Here is a 21,701-nt window from a genome sequence, read left to right as displayed (position 1 = left end):
GCAGCGTTCCGATGATGTGTCATCTATTCGTCGTTACACGAGCGGGGGCGGGTACCTTGCTGACGCATATGCATGGCCGAATTTAACCTAGTCAGTATCATCACGAGGCAGGCAGAGAGAGCATCGCAGCTTCGTTCCGATAGGAGCATTTATTTCTCTGCTAGTAAATCTATGCTAGTAAAATTTAGCTTTCACAACTCAAACAGGGGGTCGAAGAACTAGCATCGTACTATATAGCAAAGGTACCAAGTGACGTAAAGTAGAGCCCTTCGTCGGTGGAGATGGCAACCTGAAAGACAAAAGTTCCCCTGTGGTACGAGCCTCCATTTCCAGACTCCCTCAAGCTTGTTACCTCTTGTATCTACACTCTCGTTGCACTATACCTAACGTTGCATCATGTTTGCTAGCACCAGTGGGGGTTTCTACCTGCTAACCAACTCCAGGCAACCTCAGCGAGTCCACAACCCCATTGTGATCTGACATACATAGGTTTATTAAACAGATCTGACAACTTAGTCCAACTTGGAAGTTTAAAAATTTTCAATCATACGAATTGCCTCATCTAGTACCCAAAGTGAGAATGTCCATCAACGCATGACCAATTTCAAATTTGCGCAAAGTTCAGCTTCGCCTTGGCGAGCTCTAGGGCCTAGGCAGCCTCGGATAAGCTGGCTTGATGCGCAGAGAACGGCGTATCAACCGAAAGAGATAGTGAACAGCGCTTTTTTCTGGATGTTGTGATGTTTCATAATGCCGATAGCCATCAACTATAAGAATAGAGATTTGCCCGAGCAAAGTAACTCGAATTATCAAGCACCATCACACTATTTCACTACCACCAACATCATAAGCAATAACAATAGCTAGTCTCTCGTTCTTCTAAAGATGCTTCGTCTTTCAGTCTTTACTGCCGTCGGCATCCTTGCCGCCCAAAGCGCCGCTGCCAGCGTGAAACGCTTTGACAGACTGGCCCCTCGCCGCTTCGACAGCTCGGTGCCCTTCTACGACCACGACTCTAACACCCCTTCTGACTGCACTGTGTGGTGGAACACAGATGACGGCCTCAGCTGTGATACAGTGCTCACCATCTCCGGCATTACTATCGGACAGTTGAGCGCAATGGTAAGCGTACATCGAAATACAGGCCTTCAATATTGACCCTGACACTCATGACAGAACCCTTCCACCAAGTCTTGCAACGACTGGAAGACGGACTACTCCTACTGTGTAAACACTGCTTCCGGTGTCCCCGATCCGGCTCCGGCCCCGAACCCGGTAACCACTTCTACCCCACCGACAACCACTTCCACCCCGACCAATCCGGGCAACGGCGTCATCACTCCCGAGCCAGCCCAGCCGGGCATGGTCGACAACTGCAACCGCTTCTACCAGGTTCAAAACGGCGACACCTGCAGCACCATCGCCTCCAAGGCAGGCGTTAGCATCTCCCAGCTTACGACCTGGAACACGCAGATCGGCGGCGCCGCTTGCACGGGCTTGTGGGCCGGTTATAACATCTGCACTGGCGTCATCGGCGGTTCTCCTACGCAGCCGGGACCCACCATCAACCCCACGCCTCAGCCCGTCCAGGACGGCATGGTCGATAACTGCAACCGTTTTCACCAAGTTCAGAGTGGTGACACTTGCGCCGTCATTGCCTCCAAGGCAGGTGTTACAGTAGCTCAGCTTGCCGAATGGAACAAGGGCATCGGCGGCACCGCTTGCACGGGCATGTGGGCTGGATACTACCTTTGCACTGGTGTCGCGGGTGGTTCTCCCACCCAGCCGGGACCAACCACTAACCCTACACCTCAGCCTATCCAGGATGGCATGGTCAACAACTGCAACCGCTGGCACTTGGTGAAGTCGGGTGACACGTGCGGAACTATCGCTTCTCAGACCGGCGTCACCGTCTCTCAGCTCGCAGACTGGAACAAGGGTATCGGCGGCACCGCTTGCACGGGCATGTGGGCTGGATACTACCTCTGCACTGGCGTCGCTGGTGGCTCTCCCACCCAGCCGGGACCGACCGCTAACCCTACGCCTCAGCCCGTCCAGGACGGTATGGTTGGTAACTGCAAGAAGTTCCACTTTGTCTCGCCCGGCCAGAACTGCGATACCATCTCTCGTCAGTACGGTATCTCTGTTGGCGACTTCATCAGATGGAACCCTGCTGCTGGCGCGACCTGCACTGGCCTTTGGGCGAACACTTACGCTTGCGTCGGTCTTTGAATTAAGATCGAACACAGCGAATAAAGGGTTTTTCTTTTTGGTGATGTTGAGGGATTGAAGGTTATGGCTGGGGTCCTCACAGCTGGTAGGATCGAGTCATCGATCTGCCCAGCTGTGAAACGTTAAAACATAATCCGCTTGAAATAGTTTTGGTTTTTATTTCCTATGTATCATATAATCTTCGAGTATATAGCCTTAAGCAATACAACTCTCTTGCACATGAACATTTTATCCCGCACGGCTTTCGTTACCTTACTGTGAGGGTCTTGTTGATTGAGTGTGTATCTTGTCGGGAGACGTTGTTGCGGTTGAGCAAAGATCTGGGGCTGTGTTTGACATTTTGCTCTCTAGATTCACATATATTCGCATGGTGTTGACTTTGCATTCGATTGGTTTGCTCTTTGTAGATATTAAAACATTTATGGCACACGACCAAGCCGCTGCGCCTTCGCTAGGCTGTCATAGGAAATCCCATGCACAAACGTCCATAGTTATACGTAGGGCGTCTTTCAGAGTCAAAGGTCGCAGCAACTGTTTGAAACAATAGCACATAAACTGGACTAACGTTGGTCATCCGGGATATCTGAAGCCTCGCTAAATCCCTAGTAGGTCTGATGATGAAGGGTGGAGATGTGGGTGACTTGCAAAGAACATGTAGATTATCAACGGCTAGTTATCGTGGAAGGAAGGATGCTATGCATTGATATTATTGCTTACCCTAACGCGTGGCAGGAGATGCAGTACAAACGGCGGGCGGGGCATTTTTTGCAAGTGATGTGGGAGATCCTTAGTTTTACCTGAGGATCGTGACAACCGTTTCCGCCCACTAGCCCGGCCCGGAACATGGGGACTGCCTCCCGCCGCCTCCCGCCTTCCCGTTCCCGGCATCGGTCCTGCTCGGGAATGCAGTTGCCGGACACCCCGGTCCACTATTTCCGGCGAAGCCCATGTCTACTTCTGAAATCAGGGGTCAGTTGCGTAAGTCAATGCGAATCATCCCCGTCCAGCTGAGGCCGCGTGTATCCGAATTGTATCTATCCTTGGAACTCAAGGGGGACAGTCAACCTAGAGAATTGGACCTCGTCATCAAATGCAGAGCGACTGATTCGGGCCTCATTTGTGGTCCATTAGTATCCATTAACTAGGTAGGTATGGAAACTTAGCATACAGCCTAATTGATAGTTGCCCAGTCTCGAGGGGCCCCCAACTTCGTAGATCTTGCTTTTCCTCATTATTATTACTTCCTTCCTCATCAAACCTAAGTTGAAATCACATCGAAAATGAAGGAAAGCGTACCCGAGTCTTTACAAGTAGTGTGAGGGCTTATTCTCGTCACGTGAAATGGATGAATACTATCTCTACCTAGGCTAATGGATTGATGGAACATAACATATCTGGGCAGACCACTTCTGGTCATTGTAGACTTATTTTCTTTTTAATTTATAACTCTCGTCTACATCGAACTTCTCTATCCTGAAACTGACAATGCCTGGAGCCTGTTTCTAGTCACCAGTACTTCGCCGCACGTCCCCGCTGTTAGACATATGCCAGAGAAGCGCCTCCGAAATTCTTGACAAGCCTAGAGGTGTCATCTCTCGGAGGGAGGAGATCACGCTAGAAATGGTGGACGTCAAACAGCAAGTTCATTCCTCAGCATAAGACTATCTAAGAGAGCTGACAGCTTTGTTGTTTTCAAACTCAAAAGTAAGATCTTGCGGTGTCTTCCCATTATTATCCTGCGCTCTATTATTGGCGTTCGCCTCAAGCAACAAACTGATAATACGGCGCGAACCAAACTGTACAGCTCTATGTAAAGGTGTTTGACCCTGATTATCTTGTGCTTCCTTGTCGGCTCCTTTCTCGATAAGCTTTGTAGCAGCATCAAAACTTCCGTTATACTCTGCAGACATGTGCAGTGGCGTCCGGCCATCTCTATCTCGGGCGTCTATCTTGGCCCCTTCTCTAAGCAATATAGCTATGACATCTGCCTCCCCGTAGATGGTTGCAATGTGCAGTGGTTTTTGGCCATACTGATCTGAAGCTTCTTTGTCAGCTCCTTTCTCAATAAGCATCTCTACGATGCCTTCAATTCCTGCTCTTGCGGCAAGGTAAAGTGGCGTTCGGCCATAATCAGCCGAAGCTTCCTTGTTAGCCCCTTTTTGAATAAGCATTTCTACAACGTCCTTCATACCCGCCCTTGTGGAAAGATGAAGTGGTGTTTGACCATAATCATCCGAAGCTTCCATGTTACTTCCTTTTTCAATAAGCATCTCTGCAACGTCCTTTATTCCTGCCCTGATAGCAAGATGAAGTGGTGTTTGGCCATAATCATCCAAGGCTTCTTTATCAGCCCCCTTCTCAACAAGCATCTCTACTACTTTCACTACCCCTACCCTGGAGGCAAGATGAAGTGGCGTTCGGCCGTAATTGTCCAAGGCTTTCTTGTTATTCCCTTTCTCAATAAGCATTTCCACGACGTCTTCTATCCCTGCCTCTGCGGCAAGATGTAGTGGCGTGTGGCCATGCTGATCTGAAGCTTCCTTGTCAGCCCCTTCATCAATAAGCATCTCTACAACGTCCTTCATTCGTGTTCTTGCAGCGAGATGAAGTGGCATCTGGCCTCCTATATCTTTGGCGTTCTTATCGACTCCCTGGACGGCTACAAGCCAACTGACAACATCCTCATGCCCCAACATGGCAGCCGAATGTAGCGGCGTACGGCTGCTGAGGTCTCGGGCATTTGCATCGAGTTTGCTGTGAATGATAAGGCAATCTACTGCTGTATCGTGGCCCCCAAGAGCCGCGAGGTGTGATACAGTTCTTCCATGCTTGTCTGCCGCATCCGTATTTGCTTTTTCTATTAGGATCTCCATCACAGCCGCATGTCCGCCGTGTGCAGCCCAAAGCAACGGCGTCTTTCTTGATGCATCTAATACGTCAATGGATGCTCCTGACCCTACCAGCATCTTGACAGTTTCGCCTCTTCCTTCCATCACTGCGCAGTGTAACGGTGCTATACCATCTCTACCTTGAACGTTGACGTTGGCGCCGCCCAAAAGCAATCTCCGCGCTGCGGGAGTGTTACCGTAATGACAAGCGTAATGTAAAGGGGTCCAGCCGAGCAAATCAGGGGCATTGGGATCCCCATCAAACTCTAATAGAGATGATATGATATCGGTATTTCCCTCTTTTGCGGCGTAATGCAGAGTGGTCCAATCGTGAATGTCCCTTAGATTCACGCCGATTCCAAACTTCTCGATACGGATGTCTCTGTCTCTGTCGATTGCTACAAACTTATGAAGATCTGTGAATTTTAGCTTCTTTAGCTGTATTGCTAACTCTTCTTCGTCCTCATCATCCCAAGCCAATTTGTGGAATCCCAACGGCGGGGCAGAGTCGTCCTGCCAATCGCGGCCTTGCAGCTTGTACAAACCCATAAGGCTCGAACGAAATTTCCGGCTGGCAGACTTCAGCTCTTCCGCAATATGAGACGCCAGTCTTTTCAGATGCTGATAGATAGGAGTATCCTTATTTTCATGTTCAGCTAGCTCAGCTGCCGACACAACTTGTCTGTGGCATTCGAACAAGACAGCCGTAGCCTTAGCTACAAAGTCGCTTTCGGCCGGGAACGTCTTTGCTTTCCGAAAGAGCCAAAGATACACTTCGGCAACTTGCTGCCACTGCTGAAGCTTTTCATGTCGCAAGGCTTCCTGTTGTGTCAGGCTAATAATGGCATTGGTGCGCGGCAATCTGTCATTGACGCTGAGCGGTGGTATGATGCTCAGGTAGACTTCCTCTGGAGTCCCAAGCCCAGTGTCATAAATCTCTTGGGCCATCTTTGATAATTTTGTGTTTTTGAGCGTGAAAACTTGCCAGTTTTCGCTTTTGCTGATATCATTAGGCGTGATGTCAGCTTCGTTTTCAACTGGCTGTTCCTGGACACTCTTTTCTCTTGTAATAGACCATAGGAAAGCCGAGAACATTTCTTGGGCAAAGAGCAACTTCAAGGGTTTGTATGACTTCGTAGCAAGGAACGACGCTTGTTGGTCTTTTCCCCCCTTCGTTTCTTCAGCACCATTACTGCCCAGCTCTGCATTGTTATCCAGCTCGTCTAGCTCATTGATGTTGAACATGATTTTTCCGTTTGCCCCCTCAGACGCATCGTAGTGTACGGGTCCATAGCCGACCACCTTGTAATTGTCAAATGCCTCGCCCGAACTACTTTCTGTTGCTGCCACGAATCGAACTGCTTTGCTAGGCATCCACCACGCAAGATCTCTTCGAAGACTCTCTGTGTTCGGGCCGAGAAAGCGCAATGTAACGTCCGAAGCAGATGCTTCTATGCGGGGGCTATGCGATTTCGCAGTCTTCGACGCACTGGCATGGGTTTTGTCTTGATTGTGGCTTTCCTTGCACTTGTGTCGATGAGCAGAAAAGAGCCATAAAGATAGCGCTGCTTCAATATCCTCTGCAGATGAGTTCCACTTTCCATCTTTTTTCACAACTTCAAACTTGATCTCTTCATTATCGAGCGTTGTGAGAGACCAAGTGAAAGTACCATCCAAGAAATCGAAAAGAGATCTCATCGTGATCTCTATCGCACGCGCAACAGCGACAGCTTCTGCCGGGGCAGGCCCACTCCAACTTGCCAATTTCTTTAGGTCTCTTCTTGTCTGCATAACCATCTGCGCTTTTGAGGGCTCCTTAAAAGCCTCTTTCGAAGGCTCGCGCTGGTTCGGTTGCTCATGTGGCTTTGGAATTTTTAGAAGCCAATGCTCCGTTTCAATTTTCATGGCCATGTCTTTCTCGGACTTCGGCTCAGATCTTAGAAGTTCTAGTCCTTTGTCTCTCAACGCTATTGCAAACCAATCGAGTTCGAATCCGGAATCAAGCTTGTTCGATCGCAGGGACGAACCGAGTCCACGACGCACTAAAGCCTTGAGGCCTACCATCAAAAGAGTCGCTCCCAGTTGACAGACTGAAACAGACCAGTGCATACCGCGTAGGCCGATAAACTGCACAATGTAACCGCAAAGGCCAAGAATTGTTCCAACCAGCGTTTTGACCCCTAGTTTCCAGCGTTCGTCCTCTTCAGTCAGTCGGTGCGATCGACAGGATGTGAGGATGAGTTGTCGTTCTCCCATTGCAAACAGCGCAAAGGAGCCAAAAATCTGATCACTTACGGTTTTGGTCCGCTGCAACCATATCAGTCGAACTTCCTTGCCTGCCGGCTGATATCTGTCCTCATGGGTGCTATCTTCCACGACGTGTGAACAGAGTAATAAGCCCAGTGATAACACAAATGTGCCAATTGCGAAACAGACAAAGGTATATTTCTCGATGGTGCGTTCGTCTTTCGGGAAACTCAGTGTCGGGTGAAATATCGAGAATCCAGAATAGACCAGAACCCCGAGCTGAAGCATGATTCCAGCGGCAGCTACAAGCCGGAGCTCTACGTCTCGTTGTCGAGGAGGAGAGTTGAGCGAGATATTGGGAGCATCGGCTGATTTATTCTGGACAATGATAAGGTCATTGGGCGATGTAGCAATGCTGCTCTCTTCATCTCTGCTTTGCTTAAGATTACTAGTGGCACTATTTCTTGATTGGCTGTTCTCCTCTGTTCAACGTGTGAGGTCGGATCTAGTCAAAGAGATGAGGAGAGAAACATGTTACCTTCTATTATATTACCATGCTTATTAACATGGTTAAGATAATTCTTTTTTGCCTTTTCAAGATCCATTACTAGTATCTTGAAGTTGTCAGACAGACTCTTGTCACTCGATTTCGTGCTAGAGCCAGTATCATCAGGAGTAGCTGGCGGTAGCAAGCAGATGAACTCTGCCACCGAGTCCGAGGCTGAGCCCATGCTTCTCACCACCTCTTGACTGTTCCACAGCTCACAGACCTCTTTCGAGGTAGACGACATCAACTCTTGTTCGGCCACTGCAAGGTTCTCTCTAGCTCTGCCAATGACAGCTTTTAGCCATTGGAAACCTCCCACTCTTATTGCGCTGACAAGAAGAGTGATGATACCGACGGGAGCCATTGCGAGTATGATGTCGTCAGCCCAACCCATGGCTTGACTCATGAATTGCATGGTAACACGTTCTCCAAAGAGGGCTAATAGGCTAGAGGTTACGCATCATTAGTATTCTAGTGCCGGTATTCCGAGAGATGATGAGACGCACGGTGATAGGTCTGAGATTAAGTTGTTGGAGAAGTCGTCTCCTCCATCGGCATGCACGCCATTAGCGAGAAAAGCCGCAAAGGGCAGCAGGTAAATGAATTTTTTCATTACCGCCATCTTGTAAACCAGGACTTGTAGTGCTGTAGAAGCCAATGGTAATCTCGAAGCTTGCTTGAGTGAGTAAGGTAGGCTTAGGCAGCTAGGGCAAAATTCCTATTTCTTGTGCGGTGCGTAAAGCTGCAGAACGAAACTCGAGGTACAACGACCTTTTCAACAATACCACCCATTGCCCAATGAGGATGCTCGTACGTATAAAGTACTATTGCTGACAGACAGAAGATCGCTTATCATGTTGGCCGATGCCAGCTGCAGGTCATGGACACACCACTACCCCCTCCTACATAATCAGTCGGAATGTATCCGCGAAAGTGGAGATACCTACATGCATCATCACAATCTGGCTGGAACTGGTTGGTATAGAAAAGCCTTGGGAAAAGCACAAAGCTGAATAAGGTTAGATGTTTAGGTAGGACGCATGAGGATTTACATGGGGGGACGAAAGGATCGACCCTGCCCGAAATCACGCAAAATCAGTATGTCTCAGCGTGAGTGGTCTATTATAGTGTTTATCCCATTTTCTTTGCTGCTTGATTAACGTATGCCGAAGCCTCAGACCCAATGATGGATAATTCTAAGCCAGGCCTGCAAGTCATCAAAGTTCTAATTACTTTTGAAATACCGCAACAGTGCAAACAGGTCTTCCATCACTAAATTGATCTCGGCTACAGGGGGCCTCAGCACCTTGTAAGGGCGCCACATCCACTGTGGTCAGACATCCAGTGAGGCCGCACATTATTCCCTACGGCTCCAATATTTCAATACAAGCCTGACCAAGCGCCGAATAATGTCTTGTGTGGATAAAACATCATAAAATGGCTGTTAAATTGGAACAAACTTTTTACATCATGGGGATATATCAAAAAGTCGAACCAAGAGAGTATGGTTATTGCCTATCTAAAACGAGTGTGTGCAAAGAAATGTTGTCTTTCGATGTTTTTCCCCCCTCCTACCGTCCATTATTTATAATTTTGTATATTAATGAACTTATAAGAATTTGAGTTTAGTTATAGAAACTAGTTGTTGTAGCTCTTCCTGCTAGCACATGGCTACAATAGGCAGAGGTCGGAACCGTGATAAGAACGGAAATGTAAACAGAATAGTACAGAAGTCAAAAAACGGTCACAAGGCAAAAAACAACGACGAGGGCGTAAAAGTAGGTGTATGGCGATTGGGTCTCTTCTTGATCAACGATCCCGACTGCAGAGCTATCACGAGTGTCTCTTATACGGGTCCGGCTACCACGTGAGATATCACATGCCCCAGGTAACTAATCAATGGAACTGTAACACAAGTCCGCTCCCCTTACCACCGTACTCACCTTGCTCACCTGAATTATTACTTAACCATCTCAAAAGGAGCCACATCTGAGTGAGGAGGAGGGCGAAGAGATTACACTTAGGTTATGAAATGAGATGCCGTTCTATGCCAACCGCATGTACGTCTTCTCTGCGTAGTCTGGCATCAACGGAAATCTCGCCATCTTGTCCCGTCAATACAACCTGAAAAGAACTCGGCGATTGCCGCCTGAAAATATGTACCACAAATTACGCATTATTATGATAGGCTTATTTCGGTGTCGAAATGTCAACTCAGTCCACACCCTCTTCTTTTATCAGGCGGTCTAGCCACAGCATGCCCCCCCCCACAGAACAGCACGAAGAAGGTTCCACAAGTCAATAGTTGATTAAAACTTCTAGTCTTGATATAAACGCATTTGCAACAACTTCTATTGATGTTACGCAGATTAAAAGATACGAGAGTAATGTGAACCTCTGAATGGCCTGGTGACGTTTTGTTTAGTGTAACGAGTCAGGAAAGCCTTGTAAGCGGAGCGCCAACGAGTTTTAGTTGCATTCATTAGCGTGGGGATGCTTGATGGCATCCAATTCTATTGAAGTGCAGGCCTGTATGCCGCAGGCCAAGCACTAACATTACCGCAGAGCCTCTTGCCTATCTTTTTGAGGGTTGCGATTGGGAGAGAGTTGTCATATTACAATCCAACATGGTTGCAGCACATAAAAACTGACAGCCTGTTTTATACTAAAGGAGAACACCCGATGGATAATACTATTGTTTTCTTTCCAATCACATGCTGGAAGTGCCGGCTCGGGCTCATTCTTTGCCGAAAGGTCTGAATACCACGACTAGGCAAGTTGCCAACTCATCAATGCATTATGAACATTTAGGATTGGTCAAATAGTGCAGAAGTATAATGTGCATATAATCGCCCGTTAGTCGTGACATTGCGTGAGAGGCCCGCCCCATGAAGTTGCCTTACGCCCAGGGTTTGGGGCTGCCTTCAATGCCAACGGTATGGTTCGCCATGAAGACATTTACTATGCAGTACAGCTGGCGAACCTTGAACATTCCCCATATTTATGCACAGTACTTTATAGGCGAATATGACTGGTGCGTTGTATGCGCGGTTTTGTGGCTCTTCTCACAAGCGACTCGCCTCGATTGGGTGGTTTTTGATATCTGACATGCATCTCATCTTAGTAGCTCCGTCCAAGCTTGAACCAATCCGGAAATCATTACATTCTGTGCCACCAAATTCATAAAACCCCATGTCAGTGCCCCAAGACGCTTACATCGCGCTGCCCTTCACCGCTTCCAACGCCCTTCGAGCCTCATCGCATCGTCGTGTGTGTTCTTTTGTGTTTCCATAGCCAATGACCAACATCAAGACGTAAACGACACCTTCGTCAATATGCCGGCGTGGGCGCCGCCGACTGCGGAACAATGGGAACTCCACCGGCCCGTTATATCCAAGATGTACACGGAGCGGACATTGAAGGTGATACAGGCACACATGATAGACGCTTACGGTTTTCAAGCCACGTAAGATTTCGCCGCCGCTAACTGCGTCACAAATTGCGCTGATTGAGATGCTATTCCAGGCCTCGTATGTACAAACAAAGATTCAAGTCTTGGGGCATTGAGAAGAACAGACGTCACAAGCGGAGCTCTCACACACGACCGGACGATCGAACTTCTCCTCCAGTGTCGCCGCATTCTGAGCTTCAACCGGCAAGCCCTCGAGATGTCGTCCCATTCTATGAATCTTTCCAAAGCAGACTGACCTACGACTCCGTGATAACGCCTCCTGGCGGGTCCCCAGAATCCCACGATACCGACACAGACAACCGGTCCACAACGTATACTGCGACCCCAGGCATATTCCCATTAACCCCTGCTACATCTGGAGACGGGTCTCCCATAACACCTCATGTTGAAGAAGAGAGGCTCGATGCAGACTCCATACGGAAGGAGATCATCAACTTGGCTGCTTCCATATTATCGAGATTGATCCTTGAGCAACAAAACAAGACAGCCACCGAAGTGTCGGCACCGGACGATGATCACGCCGACATCTTTCAGAGTCTACAGATTAAACTCCGACACGAAAGCAAACTTCGGGGGTGTTTAATAAACCGTCAACTCGTCGCCTCAAGATCACTAGTTAGCGAGGCCATCAGAGATATGCTGAAGCCACTTCATCCAGCCGCTCCGATCGGTGTTCTAAGCACGTTCAACCAACTGGTAGACTGGGTGGTGGTTCAAGAACTGGCAGACTGCTTGGTTGAATCTGCCATAGGTATCCTCCCGCTTCAAGACGAATTCACCCAACTCGCGCTTGCGATCCGACGCCTCCTTGTAATCACTACTTTGGAGACCTTCCAGTTATCGATGGAGTACATTTGCAACAACCTCGAAGATAGAATTCTCGATATCCTTGGACGACGAAGCCTTGTCAGAGTGTATCTTGTTCTGCTGCTCAATGCCAAAAAGGCAAAGAGCACGCACCAAAAAGACAAAAAAGTCTACGAGATGGCTCATGATCGATTCTTGTATGTTCAGCATGCTTACAAGCACAATCCCAAACTCGTCCTCGAGTTCAACTTGTTCGTCATTGGCTACTTGTCTATCGTCTCGCCAAGTGTGCAGGACGTTTTGTACATGGCAGAGACCTGCTACAACCGTGCAAACGAATATTTCAAGAGCAAAGAGGCGTCCATTACAAGCACAGAAGCGGAGATCAGGAACGCAAAATCACACCTCGGAAAAAGTTGCGGCTACCTGGCAGACTGCAACTATGCTCGAGGACAAGAGATAAATGACGAAGAGCTCAAGAACGAGGCCCGCAGAATGCTGCTGTTCGCAATCCATTTCCATGCCGAATGCGCGGAGGCAACACTTGCCCAGGCTGAGCGACAAATAGAAAAAATGAGAAAATGGTGCAACGAAGCAGGTGATACGGAGCGACTCGGGCGATTGGATATAATATCTAGTATGATTGAAGGAAAAGAGCAGCGTCCCAAAGGAGAGCCATTGCTTCCTCCGCTGAGAAGAGATGAGACCTAGTTCGAACGCAATATTCGGCTAGGCTAGCTCACGGCTTGACGAGCTACAATATGACGACAATCCGGACATGCGTTTGAAACTCGGCCGATCATCGGCAAAATGTTATCATTGTGGGCACATCCCGATGCACAATGCGGAACGTGCCTTGTTGAGGACTCGAGCTGGAGATTCGGAACATTCGCGAACGAGCTTGGCTCAGAGGTTGGGCCAAGCTATCAGCCGCAGCAAGTGGAGAGTTCCTTGCGTCATATAACTCAAAACCCCCCTTCACCCCGATGATCGATCTGGGTCCATTTCGGTGAGCCTGGTAAGGCTCGGTGAGTTGACCGAAACACACCGATTGTCCTTGGTCACAACCAACCACATCATCATTTGGCCACCAGCACCTTGCGGCGATCGGACTTCTCAACCACAACCACCCAGGAAACACTGGACCCTTCAACAGATTGTCGATTTCGATTTGTAAATCTTGAGGCTTTTTGCCATTAACTTCTTTAATCGGGCTTACTGACATCACAAGGGTCTTTGCGGCGTTTTGGCTTCATCGATCTATGGGGAAAAAGTGGCTCTGTTATCTCATCTTCATCGAATGTGATGTAATTGTGATGTTACATCATAGACACCTCAACAACAGCTCATCGAGGTGCATTGACGACTTTCGACAAGATACTTAAGCGGACAGTTGCTGCTTGCCAAATGCCAATTCTCTCAATCTACACAAATCAGTTAAGAAACACATTCAAGATACCCCAAACCAAACATCAACCAACCACCAGCATCTTTTTTATCTACCTTTCAAACAAATACCAAACTCGAATCTTTTGTCAAAATGTCTGCCACTAGAAACATCGACTCCGTCAACCCCAAGCAGGGCGAGTTCCACCCTAGTGTTCCCCGCTCCGAGCCTCTTACCACCAAGGGCGTAAGTTATCCCATCACCAGAATCTTCAATTTGAAGCAGCGTCTAACATCACCAAAGCATGCCCCCGGTACCAAGGTCGGCAACGATGCCCACCCCGAGTTCCATGCCCAGGCCTACCCTGCCGGCACCGCACCCTCAGAGAACACCTTCAGACCCAACGCGACCTCCGAGACGCCCGGTCAGGCACTGAACCCCGACATCGACCCCTCAAGCCGTACCGGTGCCACTGACTTCCCTGGTGCCACTTCCGCCGATGTCCACACTGGCCTCGGCAAGCCTATCCAGGGCCAGACCAGCGCTGAGCTGCATGGTTCCAACGTCGGTCGCCGCAACAAGGAGAGCGCTGGCCTCGAGGGTGTCGGCGCCTCTGGCAAGGACAACTTCCGTGACCGCCGCCTTGACGTTGGCGTCGCGCCTGGTGCGCGAGGCGACTCTGGCAACCCCCAGAACATCACTCCTGCGGAGGACCGGGAAAACGTTTCTGCTGAGCAGGTTGCGAGCGAGCGTCGCTAAACTTTTTAATGAGCCCATTGTACTATTAGTTATATAACGTCACGAGCAAAATGATGCTTTGCATGAATTGGCGGGAAACGGTATTATATCCGGAATCAAAAAGAAGAATTTCACGTCATGTTGTTTTCGCACTTCCCAAATTCTATCTCGCTACGTACTGAATCCCACTGTATACCCTATTTGCCATGACACATTGGACGCCAAAAACGTTCGACCGTGTAATGACCTAAGAATGCCCATTCAAGCCTAAACAACCCCCTTCATACTCCGCGAAGTATATAGATTAAGCGGAAGAGTTGGTGCGAGCATTGGAAGGAGGGGTCTTCTTCAAGGTGAGGACGATCTTGTCGGACGTGCTGTCGCCGGTCTGGTTCCACTTGAGGGAGTAGACACCGTCGACGCTGCTGGGGGTGGCATACCACAGAGACTCCATACCGCCGCCGGTAGCCTCGACAAAGATGAAGGTACCGTAGAAAATGAAGCCGCTAGTTTGGCGGTCTGACGTTGAAGAGTTAGAGAAGCCGACGTTGTGTGCGCTGGATCCGATGCTGGGGACGGAGAAGGTCAGGTTAGACCAGGTTGGGATGGTTTCGTTGCCGCCGAATTCGGTGGTATTAGGGGCGCCGAGCCAAACATTATTATCAGTGGGAGTGACTGCCGACAATTAGTTGACAGTTCCAAGACGCAGAAACTGTATCGAGTCGGTGACTTACAGACTACGGGGGCCGCGTTGCTATCGTTCAACTTGGTGTGGTCACCGAAAAAGGCATCGCCTACCAGTTGGTTGTTAGCTATGTTCTATGTCTTCAAAGTGCACAACACAAGGAAGAAACGGGATAATCGTGCACTAATGAGCCAACTGAATCATAGATACAAGCTGTGAGGAATCCCATGATTCTCAAATCCCAAAAATCCGAAAGCTACTGTATTCAACTCACCTCCAGAGGAGAACATGGAAAGACCGCCAATGCCGGTGCCGTAAGCGTAGATTTGGAACGGGCCAGAGTTGTCAACGGCACGACGCGAGTCGGAGGGAGCCGCGACCGCGAGAGCCGCGAGGGACAACAGAACAGTTCCGATGGGCTGCATGATGGCGTGATGAGTTTTCAGGGGGGTTAATGAATGTGAGGTTGGCCAAACGATTGGAAGAGGCTATAAAAGACTCAAAAGAATGATAGACTACAGTAGGTAAGTTGGACTGTGCTGAGCGGGCAAAAGGGTGGGGTTCCAGAGGACTTAACTGAGGGGGAGGGTGTTGGTTAAATAACAGAGTGGTATGTCGAGTCATCAGTACAACCAGGGCTCCTTTCCGGAGTTTTCAAGTTGCTAAGTTTTCTTCCATAACACCACCATCAGATTTTCTTCCCATGCCTAACAGGCCTAACTTGAAAGGTTAGACGTTGCGGCGTTCCAACAAGTTAGGATGCATATTGGTGAGACTCGGTCCCCACTGTGATAGTGATGGAGATGCAATTGATCATCGCATCTCCTTGAAGCATCGGTCATTGCCGTTCGGCACCTGGCCAAGCTTTGCAACCCAAATGGGACAACAACAACTTGAGCCAACGAGATGTTGCGGAAGCACCGTTGTCGTTTATTCAGTGCTAGGACCATCCCGGGAGGTGGCACGTCAACCCGGCATTTGTTTCGGAATGTGGGATGAACTGGGATCCAAACGGGTCCGGACCGGGAAGTGTGGAGCGTAGCCGGAAGCTTGATATATCGGAGAGTATTATAGGCCTAGGCCATCGCCAAAGGGGTATGGCTTCGTTTGTAACCACGTAAGTCCAGGAGGCTTCGTAGAAGACGTGGGCAGCCCTCCTGAGCACAGACAACTGTGTCTATAGAGCGGAGCCGAAAGTTCTAAATGTAGAGTCCTGAAGCGGGGGCAACGGCCGGCCTTGAGCTCCGACTGCTCCCACACTCCCGGAAGCTCGGTCATACCGGCCATCGACGGCTCAAAAGGTCTGCCGATCTCGCAAAACCAGCCATCAACTACTATCTGCCCTGTGAGGCTAGAGCGGGGCTGCTCCAGAACCCAACATCCCTATGTCTCTTTGATACTCGTCCTTGCAATGTAAACTAGCCCTATAGTAGCTACGAGTCAGCCTACTGCGGTTAACTTACACGCACCATCTTACGACCCCGTTCAGCCACGCATGGGTCACATAGGGGTTTGTCTCAGGAAACTTCCTTCTTCGACATGGGGATTACTTTGCCATAGTGTTCTTCTCCATCGTGTCTTTCTCTCGCTGAATTCATGCATGAAGATCAGGGGCTACTGGGGCGAGTCCGAGCTATATCTGGTGAATACGGCAAAATTAGGCCATGGGAGAATGATTCGATTAACTGGGGAAATAGAGTTTTTAGCATCCGTCTACTTTCGCGCTTGCCGTGAGCCGACTTAGTTGTTGCATACTTAAGCTCTTGAGACCCATCAGCTTGTTGAGACTATTCACACTCACTCGCCACCCAGCAGAGTTCAGCTGCGCTTCCATTCGCTCTTTGCCCATTCACTCTTTCCAACTTGTGTCAAACAGTCTTTCTTTTACCTTCTCTTGGCGCATTTCATCATCCAACATGATCAAGTCTTTGTTTATGGCCGGTGCCCTCGCCGGCTCCTTGGCTTCTGCTTTCCCTTCCTTGGGCTCTCTCCCTCAGCCAAACCTTTACCCTCGCGCTGCTTGCAGTGGTAACACTGCCAGCACCCGAACTGAATGGTGCGATTACTCAATCGACACCGACTACATGAACGAGGTCCCGGACACGGGTGTAACTCGCGAGTACTGGCTTGAGCTCACCGACGTGACTGTGGCTCCTGATGGCGTTTCGCGCTCCGCTATGGCCGTCAACGGCTCTATTCCTGGGCCTACCCTGTTCGCTGACTGGGGTGACACTGTTACGGTTCACGTCACCAACTCTCTGACCACTTCCAACAACGGAACCAGCATCCACTTCCACGGTATCCGTCAGAACTACACCAACGAAGCCGATGGCGTCAGCTCCATCACCCGGTGCCCTCTTGCTCCCAATAACACCATCACCTACACTTGGAGAGCTACCCAATACGGCTCGACTTGGTACCACTCTCACTTCGCACTCCAGGCTTGGCAGGGCATCTTTGGTGGCATTATCATCAACGGCCCTGCCACCGCCAACTACGATGAGGACCTTGGCATGATCTTCTTGAACGATTGGGACCACCAGACCGTTGACGAGCTGTACTCTACTGCAGAGACCAGCGGCCCTCCCACTTTGGACAATGGTCTCATCAACGGTACCAACGTTTATGGCGATGTGTTACGGCCAGCTAACTGACAGTGGGTTTGTGTTAACAGTAAGCCAGGGATTGAGAGTAGTAACAGTCGTTCCGTGGTCCTGGTCGAATAGATCGTAGATCTTCAAAGGTCTTGGTGATCAGTCAAGGCCTCAACAAGAGTCGTAGAGTAGTCGTCACTTAGGTATAGCTGAAAGTACCGGTTAGGGTAATCACGAAGTTGATTGCTGAAGAACTAGGAAAGGTAGGACTCGAGAGGACTCGAGTCCCAACTATATACAAGTCTGGTTCCATGCTGAACACTTCCTGATCCTGGGGGACCGACACCCAGGACGTCGGTCCATCGCCATGGACCGCCCTTGGCACCGTCGGTCCTGTTGATTGATTGATTGATTGATTGATTCCTACACGGTTATGAAGCCGCTCTTATGCTAGCAGCTATGCCCGGAAAGCGGGGTTTGGCAGACAGCCGAAGCATCGACGATAAACCGCGACGCCCCACTTCGCCCTGTTGTTGGATCAGGACCAGCTGTCCCCAAGCTCCCACTATGCTATCTATTCTTGTGTGTTTATGCCCTCTGTTGAAGATTGTTGTCCTCCTGCCTGCTCTCTCGCTTGGTGTTGCCTTCTAGAATCCTTCTTTCGCGTCCTCCTACTTCGGTTCTGTTGGTGCTAGGCACCATGTCTGGTTCTGTATACCTATAGTCTCCCCCCAGCCCTCAGCTTCGTCTCTTTATCTTGTCCGCATCCTCTCAGACTCGCATGTGCTATATCTCAGTTGAATCTGTAAATCTTTTTGTTGCCTCATGCTGGGTTCCTATGTGGCTCTATGTTTCCATCTTTCGACCACCACCTCCATCCACCGCCTGGAGTCGGACTCAATCCGCAAAACACAATGCTCTAACCGCTTCGATTCGTCCGATTACTAAGTATGAGAGCTCGTACACAGATTCCGCAGACATTGTCATACGTTGAAGGGGCGACAATCCTTCTTCGCGGAGGGGGCGACAGGGGACTAATCTGTCTGCAAACTGTAGTATTTTGTGGCATCGATCGTAGCATGCCTGGTGTCTGGTGCTTTCTCTATGCAGGAGGTGATACCGTTCTGTCGGGCTTGTCGTCGTTGTTGTCGCGGGACGTTGCAAACTTTGTCGGGGGTGATAGGCGACCCATAACCTATCGGTGGCTGTGGTGTTGATGTTTGTTTGGGCTTGGTCGTTGTGCTCACGTGATAGCCCGTGACTCAACCGCGGTGGTGTCGATGGTGTTGTCTATTGACGTGTCATACTTTGTGGCTTGCTCTCGAATTTTTCGTGGTCAGAGCCCGCCCGCGGCCACGAGCAGGCTCTTTGGGAGCAGAATCAATGCCGAGGATGACATTATGCCCAAAGTGACCTCTGAGAGCGCGAGCGGGCGTGGTTTGATCAATTTGATGCTGTTTTCAAAAATTTCGTTCTCGCTGTTGTTGATGTTTTTCACCGTCGGTCCTGTCCCAGGACCGCTTATCGTCCGTCGGTCCTGCTTATCGTCACGTGACCTGTATCCTAGTTCTTCCGTTCCGTGGGGGTTGTTACGACGTAACGGCTGACGGCCGTCCCTATAACCGCTGAGCCCCTGCGGGGTCGTCGTCAGTGGTCTGTTAACTGTCGGGTCGTAACACGATGACGGCGATTCCTCTCAGACTGGCTCCCGCTTCAACGTCACCTGGACCTCTGGTACCTCCTACCGCATGAGACTCGTCAATGCGGCCGTCGATACTCACTGGAAGTTCTCCATCGATAACGAGGGTGTGGTCAAGGCGACCATTAGGGGGGGGGGATAACCTGACCAATTACCTACTTATTTTGTGATTTATGGGGCTACCCTGAGATCAGCTGACCATGGTCAGCTAGTTAGCTATGGTCAGGTTGAAATTCCTTAGCGCGGTTTGAAACCTTACCCTTAACATACTTTTTATAAGAACATACGATATTTAAACGCTTCTAAATCTGTTCCGAATCGATTTATAATAGCTTTTTAATCGATTAAAAATCTCTTCCTTCGCCTAGAAGGAATAAGTCTTTTATTAAAACTTACTAGTCTTAATATAAAAGCTAAAGAAGACTTAAATCTTTACTATTAACTATTAGCCTAGGCTTAGTCTAGCTTACTAGTAAATAAGGAGGTAAGGATATATAAGAACGACTTTAGAATTAGTTCTAAATCGATTTAGGATTAACTCGAAACCGATTTAGAAATACTTTTAATACTTATTTTATTAAAAATAACCCGTTCTAAGCATAATAGCTTTAAGGATATTTATATACTTACTTAAAAAGTAATCTTTCTACTTATATTTATAAAATATCTAGAAATAAGTAAGAATAAAGTCTTTTATATTATTAATATAACGTACATGATAAGCGAGTGAGACAGACAAGCGAGTGAGACAGTAAACCAGACCTTCGCGACAATAATATCGAAATCTATAACAAGAAATCTTAGATTGATTAATACTACTCGGATTCCTGTTCTTCGGATGTTTCCTCAATAAATTGACATGTTCTCGCGTTGTGGCCTGTATTCCCGCATACGCCACACCGACGATGAGTCGTCTCAGACCTCACTTTGCGACCACTACTCCGTCGCGTTTCCTCTTGTAGTTGCGTGTCTGCCTCTCTTTGCGACTGTATATCCTCTCCAGTAGATATAGTAAGACTTCCTCCTTTCTGTAGACGTGTTTTCTTAGCCCTTCGACGCCGACTTAATATTGCATTCTCCTCTCGAAGGATTTGAACCTCTGACTCTAGTAATGCTACCCGATGCCCTAGTCCTTCTGTCCCTCTGGCTAGCTTACTCACAGCACTATAAATTGATGCTGGAGAGCTGCTTCGGTGGCGTGAGATTCGACTCTTAATAAAAGTAGACTGTGATCTTGCTTCGCTTGGGTTGCTCGGCGTCCTAGAGATCCAAGGGTCTGGTGTCTGAGGGACCCCCTCCTCAGGCGTTGGCGTTCGGAACTTTACATCCAGCTTTGAGAGAACACTTTCTGCATTCAAAGGGACAAGTCCAGCTCCTCGGAAACCTCCCTGGATATTTTTCCTCGTAAAAGACTGCTTAAAAGCTTCGTGAAATGCTGCAAAGAAATCTTCCTTCGAGATATGGGTTATGCCTCGCCGCATCTTATTCTCAATTTGCCGACCGTAGGCATTCTTTAACGGCTGAAAACAACCAACATCTAAGGGTTGAAGTAGATGAGACGAGTGAGCCGGCATGCACAGTGTAATAATGTTGTTTTCTTGACAAAAGAGCTCGAAGGCTGCGGAGTGGTGACTTTCATGACCATCAACAACGAGGAGGCGATATTTCCCAGACGTACGTGGTTTTGTATAAATGTCGAAGTGTCTGATCCAGTCAATACCTCTCTCGTTTGTTGTCCATCCATTTTCAGACGTTGCAATAGCCCAATCGCCCGGAAGAGAGGTTTCTGTATACCAGCTTGAGAGGTGATACTGGCCTGCAACGATGATGTATGGCGGGATGCTCTCCCCTTGGGAATTAATAGCCTGGATAACTGTAACCCATTCCCTATTGCCAGGCTGTGTCATCTTCGTATTTGAACGCCTTTCAGCACTTGTAATAACCATTCCAGAAGCAATAACGCCCATCATAAAGCCGGTCTCATCAAAGTTGTAGATATCAGCATCAGCAATACCATACTTCGCAATTGTATTCTTCACAAGCGAAAACCAGCCACGAATCACCTCTGGATCTTCGTATTGAGCTCTCTTATAGTCATACTTGCGAAAGAAACGCGTCCTAAGCTGTGGTTGTCGCTTGACGAAATTAGAAGCCTAGCGCTTCCCAACTGGAGGCGCGTCGCGCTCTGCGAGAAGTCGATTGGCCATTTCTTCCACACCACTCAGCCGGGGAGGAAATGATCGCGCATCTAGGTCGAGAATATACTCAACTATTGTCTTCTCTTCTAAATCTGATAAATTCCGTGAATTAGGCATGCTGTCGCGTCGTGAGACTATTCCCTTTAGTCGCCGGCTTAATGTTGCGTGACTGACTGTATAGAGTGCACCTGCGGCCCGAGCACTAAG

The 21,701-nt window shown here is 48.9% G+C and overlaps 8 protein-coding genes across 8 annotated transcripts; 5 read left to right on the top strand and 3 right to left on the bottom strand.

Annotated features, from left to right (window-relative positions):
* Window positions 1-885: 885 nt before the first annotated feature.
* Window positions 886-2,232, top strand: CTRU02_207796 (LysM domain-containing protein-like protein 5; the record flags this gene model as incomplete). Its single annotated transcript, XM_036733373.1, has 2 exons — window positions 886-1,122; window positions 1,177-2,232. 2 exons carry the CDS (start codon window positions 886-888, stop codon window positions 2,230-2,232), a joined length of 1,293 nt encoding a protein of 430 aa, XP_036574873.1.
* A 1,661-nt stretch (window positions 2,233-3,893) lies between these two features.
* CTRU02_207795 (ankyrin repeat protein) lies at window positions 3,894-8,536 on the bottom strand (the record flags this gene model as incomplete). The annotated part of the gene is made up of 3 exons (XM_036733372.1): window positions 3,894-7,849; window positions 7,921-8,360; window positions 8,421-8,536. The coding sequence occupies 3 exons, from the start codon at window positions 8,534-8,536 to the stop codon at window positions 3,894-3,896; spliced, it is 4,512 nt and encodes a 1,503-aa protein (XP_036574872.1).
* Window positions 8,537-11,249: 2,713 nt separating this feature from the next.
* CTRU02_207794 (uncharacterized protein) lies at window positions 11,250-12,904 on the top strand (the record flags this gene model as incomplete). Its single annotated transcript, XM_036733371.1, has 2 exons — window positions 11,250-11,380; window positions 11,440-12,904. The coding sequence occupies 2 exons, from the start codon at window positions 11,250-11,252 to the stop codon at window positions 12,902-12,904; spliced, it is 1,596 nt and encodes a 531-aa protein (XP_036574871.1).
* Window positions 12,905-13,733: 829 nt separating this feature from the next.
* Window positions 13,734-14,339, top strand: CTRU02_207793 (uncharacterized protein; the record flags this gene model as incomplete). Its single annotated transcript, XM_036733370.1, has 2 exons — window positions 13,734-13,826; window positions 13,884-14,339. 2 exons carry the CDS (start codon window positions 13,734-13,736, stop codon window positions 14,337-14,339), a joined length of 549 nt encoding a protein of 182 aa, XP_036574870.1.
* A 283-nt stretch (window positions 14,340-14,622) lies between these two features.
* CTRU02_207792 (uncharacterized protein) lies at window positions 14,623-15,428 on the bottom strand (the record flags this gene model as incomplete). Its single annotated transcript, XM_036733369.1, has 3 exons — window positions 14,623-14,993; window positions 15,053-15,112; window positions 15,278-15,428. The coding sequence occupies 3 exons, from the start codon at window positions 15,426-15,428 to the stop codon at window positions 14,623-14,625; spliced, it is 582 nt and encodes a 193-aa protein (XP_036574869.1).
* A 1,752-nt stretch (window positions 15,429-17,180) lies between these two features.
* CTRU02_207791 (laccase-1 precursor) lies at window positions 17,181-17,657 on the top strand (the record flags this gene model as incomplete). Its single annotated transcript, XM_036733368.1, has 1 exon — window positions 17,181-17,657. One exon carries the CDS (start codon window positions 17,181-17,183, stop codon window positions 17,655-17,657), a length of 477 nt encoding a protein of 158 aa, XP_036574868.1.
* A 1,220-nt stretch (window positions 17,658-18,877) lies between these two features.
* On the top strand, window positions 18,878-19,204 carry CTRU02_207790 (uncharacterized protein; the record flags this gene model as incomplete). The annotated part of the gene is made up of 1 exon (XM_036733367.1): window positions 18,878-19,204. One exon carries the CDS (start codon window positions 18,878-18,880, stop codon window positions 19,202-19,204), a length of 327 nt encoding a protein of 108 aa, XP_036574867.1.
* Window positions 19,205-20,111: 907 nt separating this feature from the next.
* CTRU02_207789 (transposase) lies at window positions 20,112-21,611 on the bottom strand (the record flags this gene model as incomplete). Its single annotated transcript, XM_070204965.1, has 2 exons — window positions 20,112-21,431; window positions 21,465-21,611. The coding sequence occupies 2 exons, from the start codon at window positions 21,609-21,611 to the stop codon at window positions 20,112-20,114; spliced, it is 1,467 nt and encodes a 488-aa protein (XP_070061498.1).
* Window positions 21,612-21,701: the final 90 nt, after the last annotated feature.

Source organism: Colletotrichum truncatum (assembly GCF_014235925.2).
Source record: "Colletotrichum truncatum strain CMES1059 chromosome Unknown Contig_0004, whole genome shotgun sequence".
NCBI classification, from domain to species: Eukaryota; Fungi; Ascomycota; class Sordariomycetes; order Glomerellales; family Glomerellaceae; genus Colletotrichum; species Colletotrichum truncatum.
The sequence above is the reverse complement of the archived record's forward strand: the minus strand, read 5'-3'. Positions and strand labels throughout refer to the sequence as shown.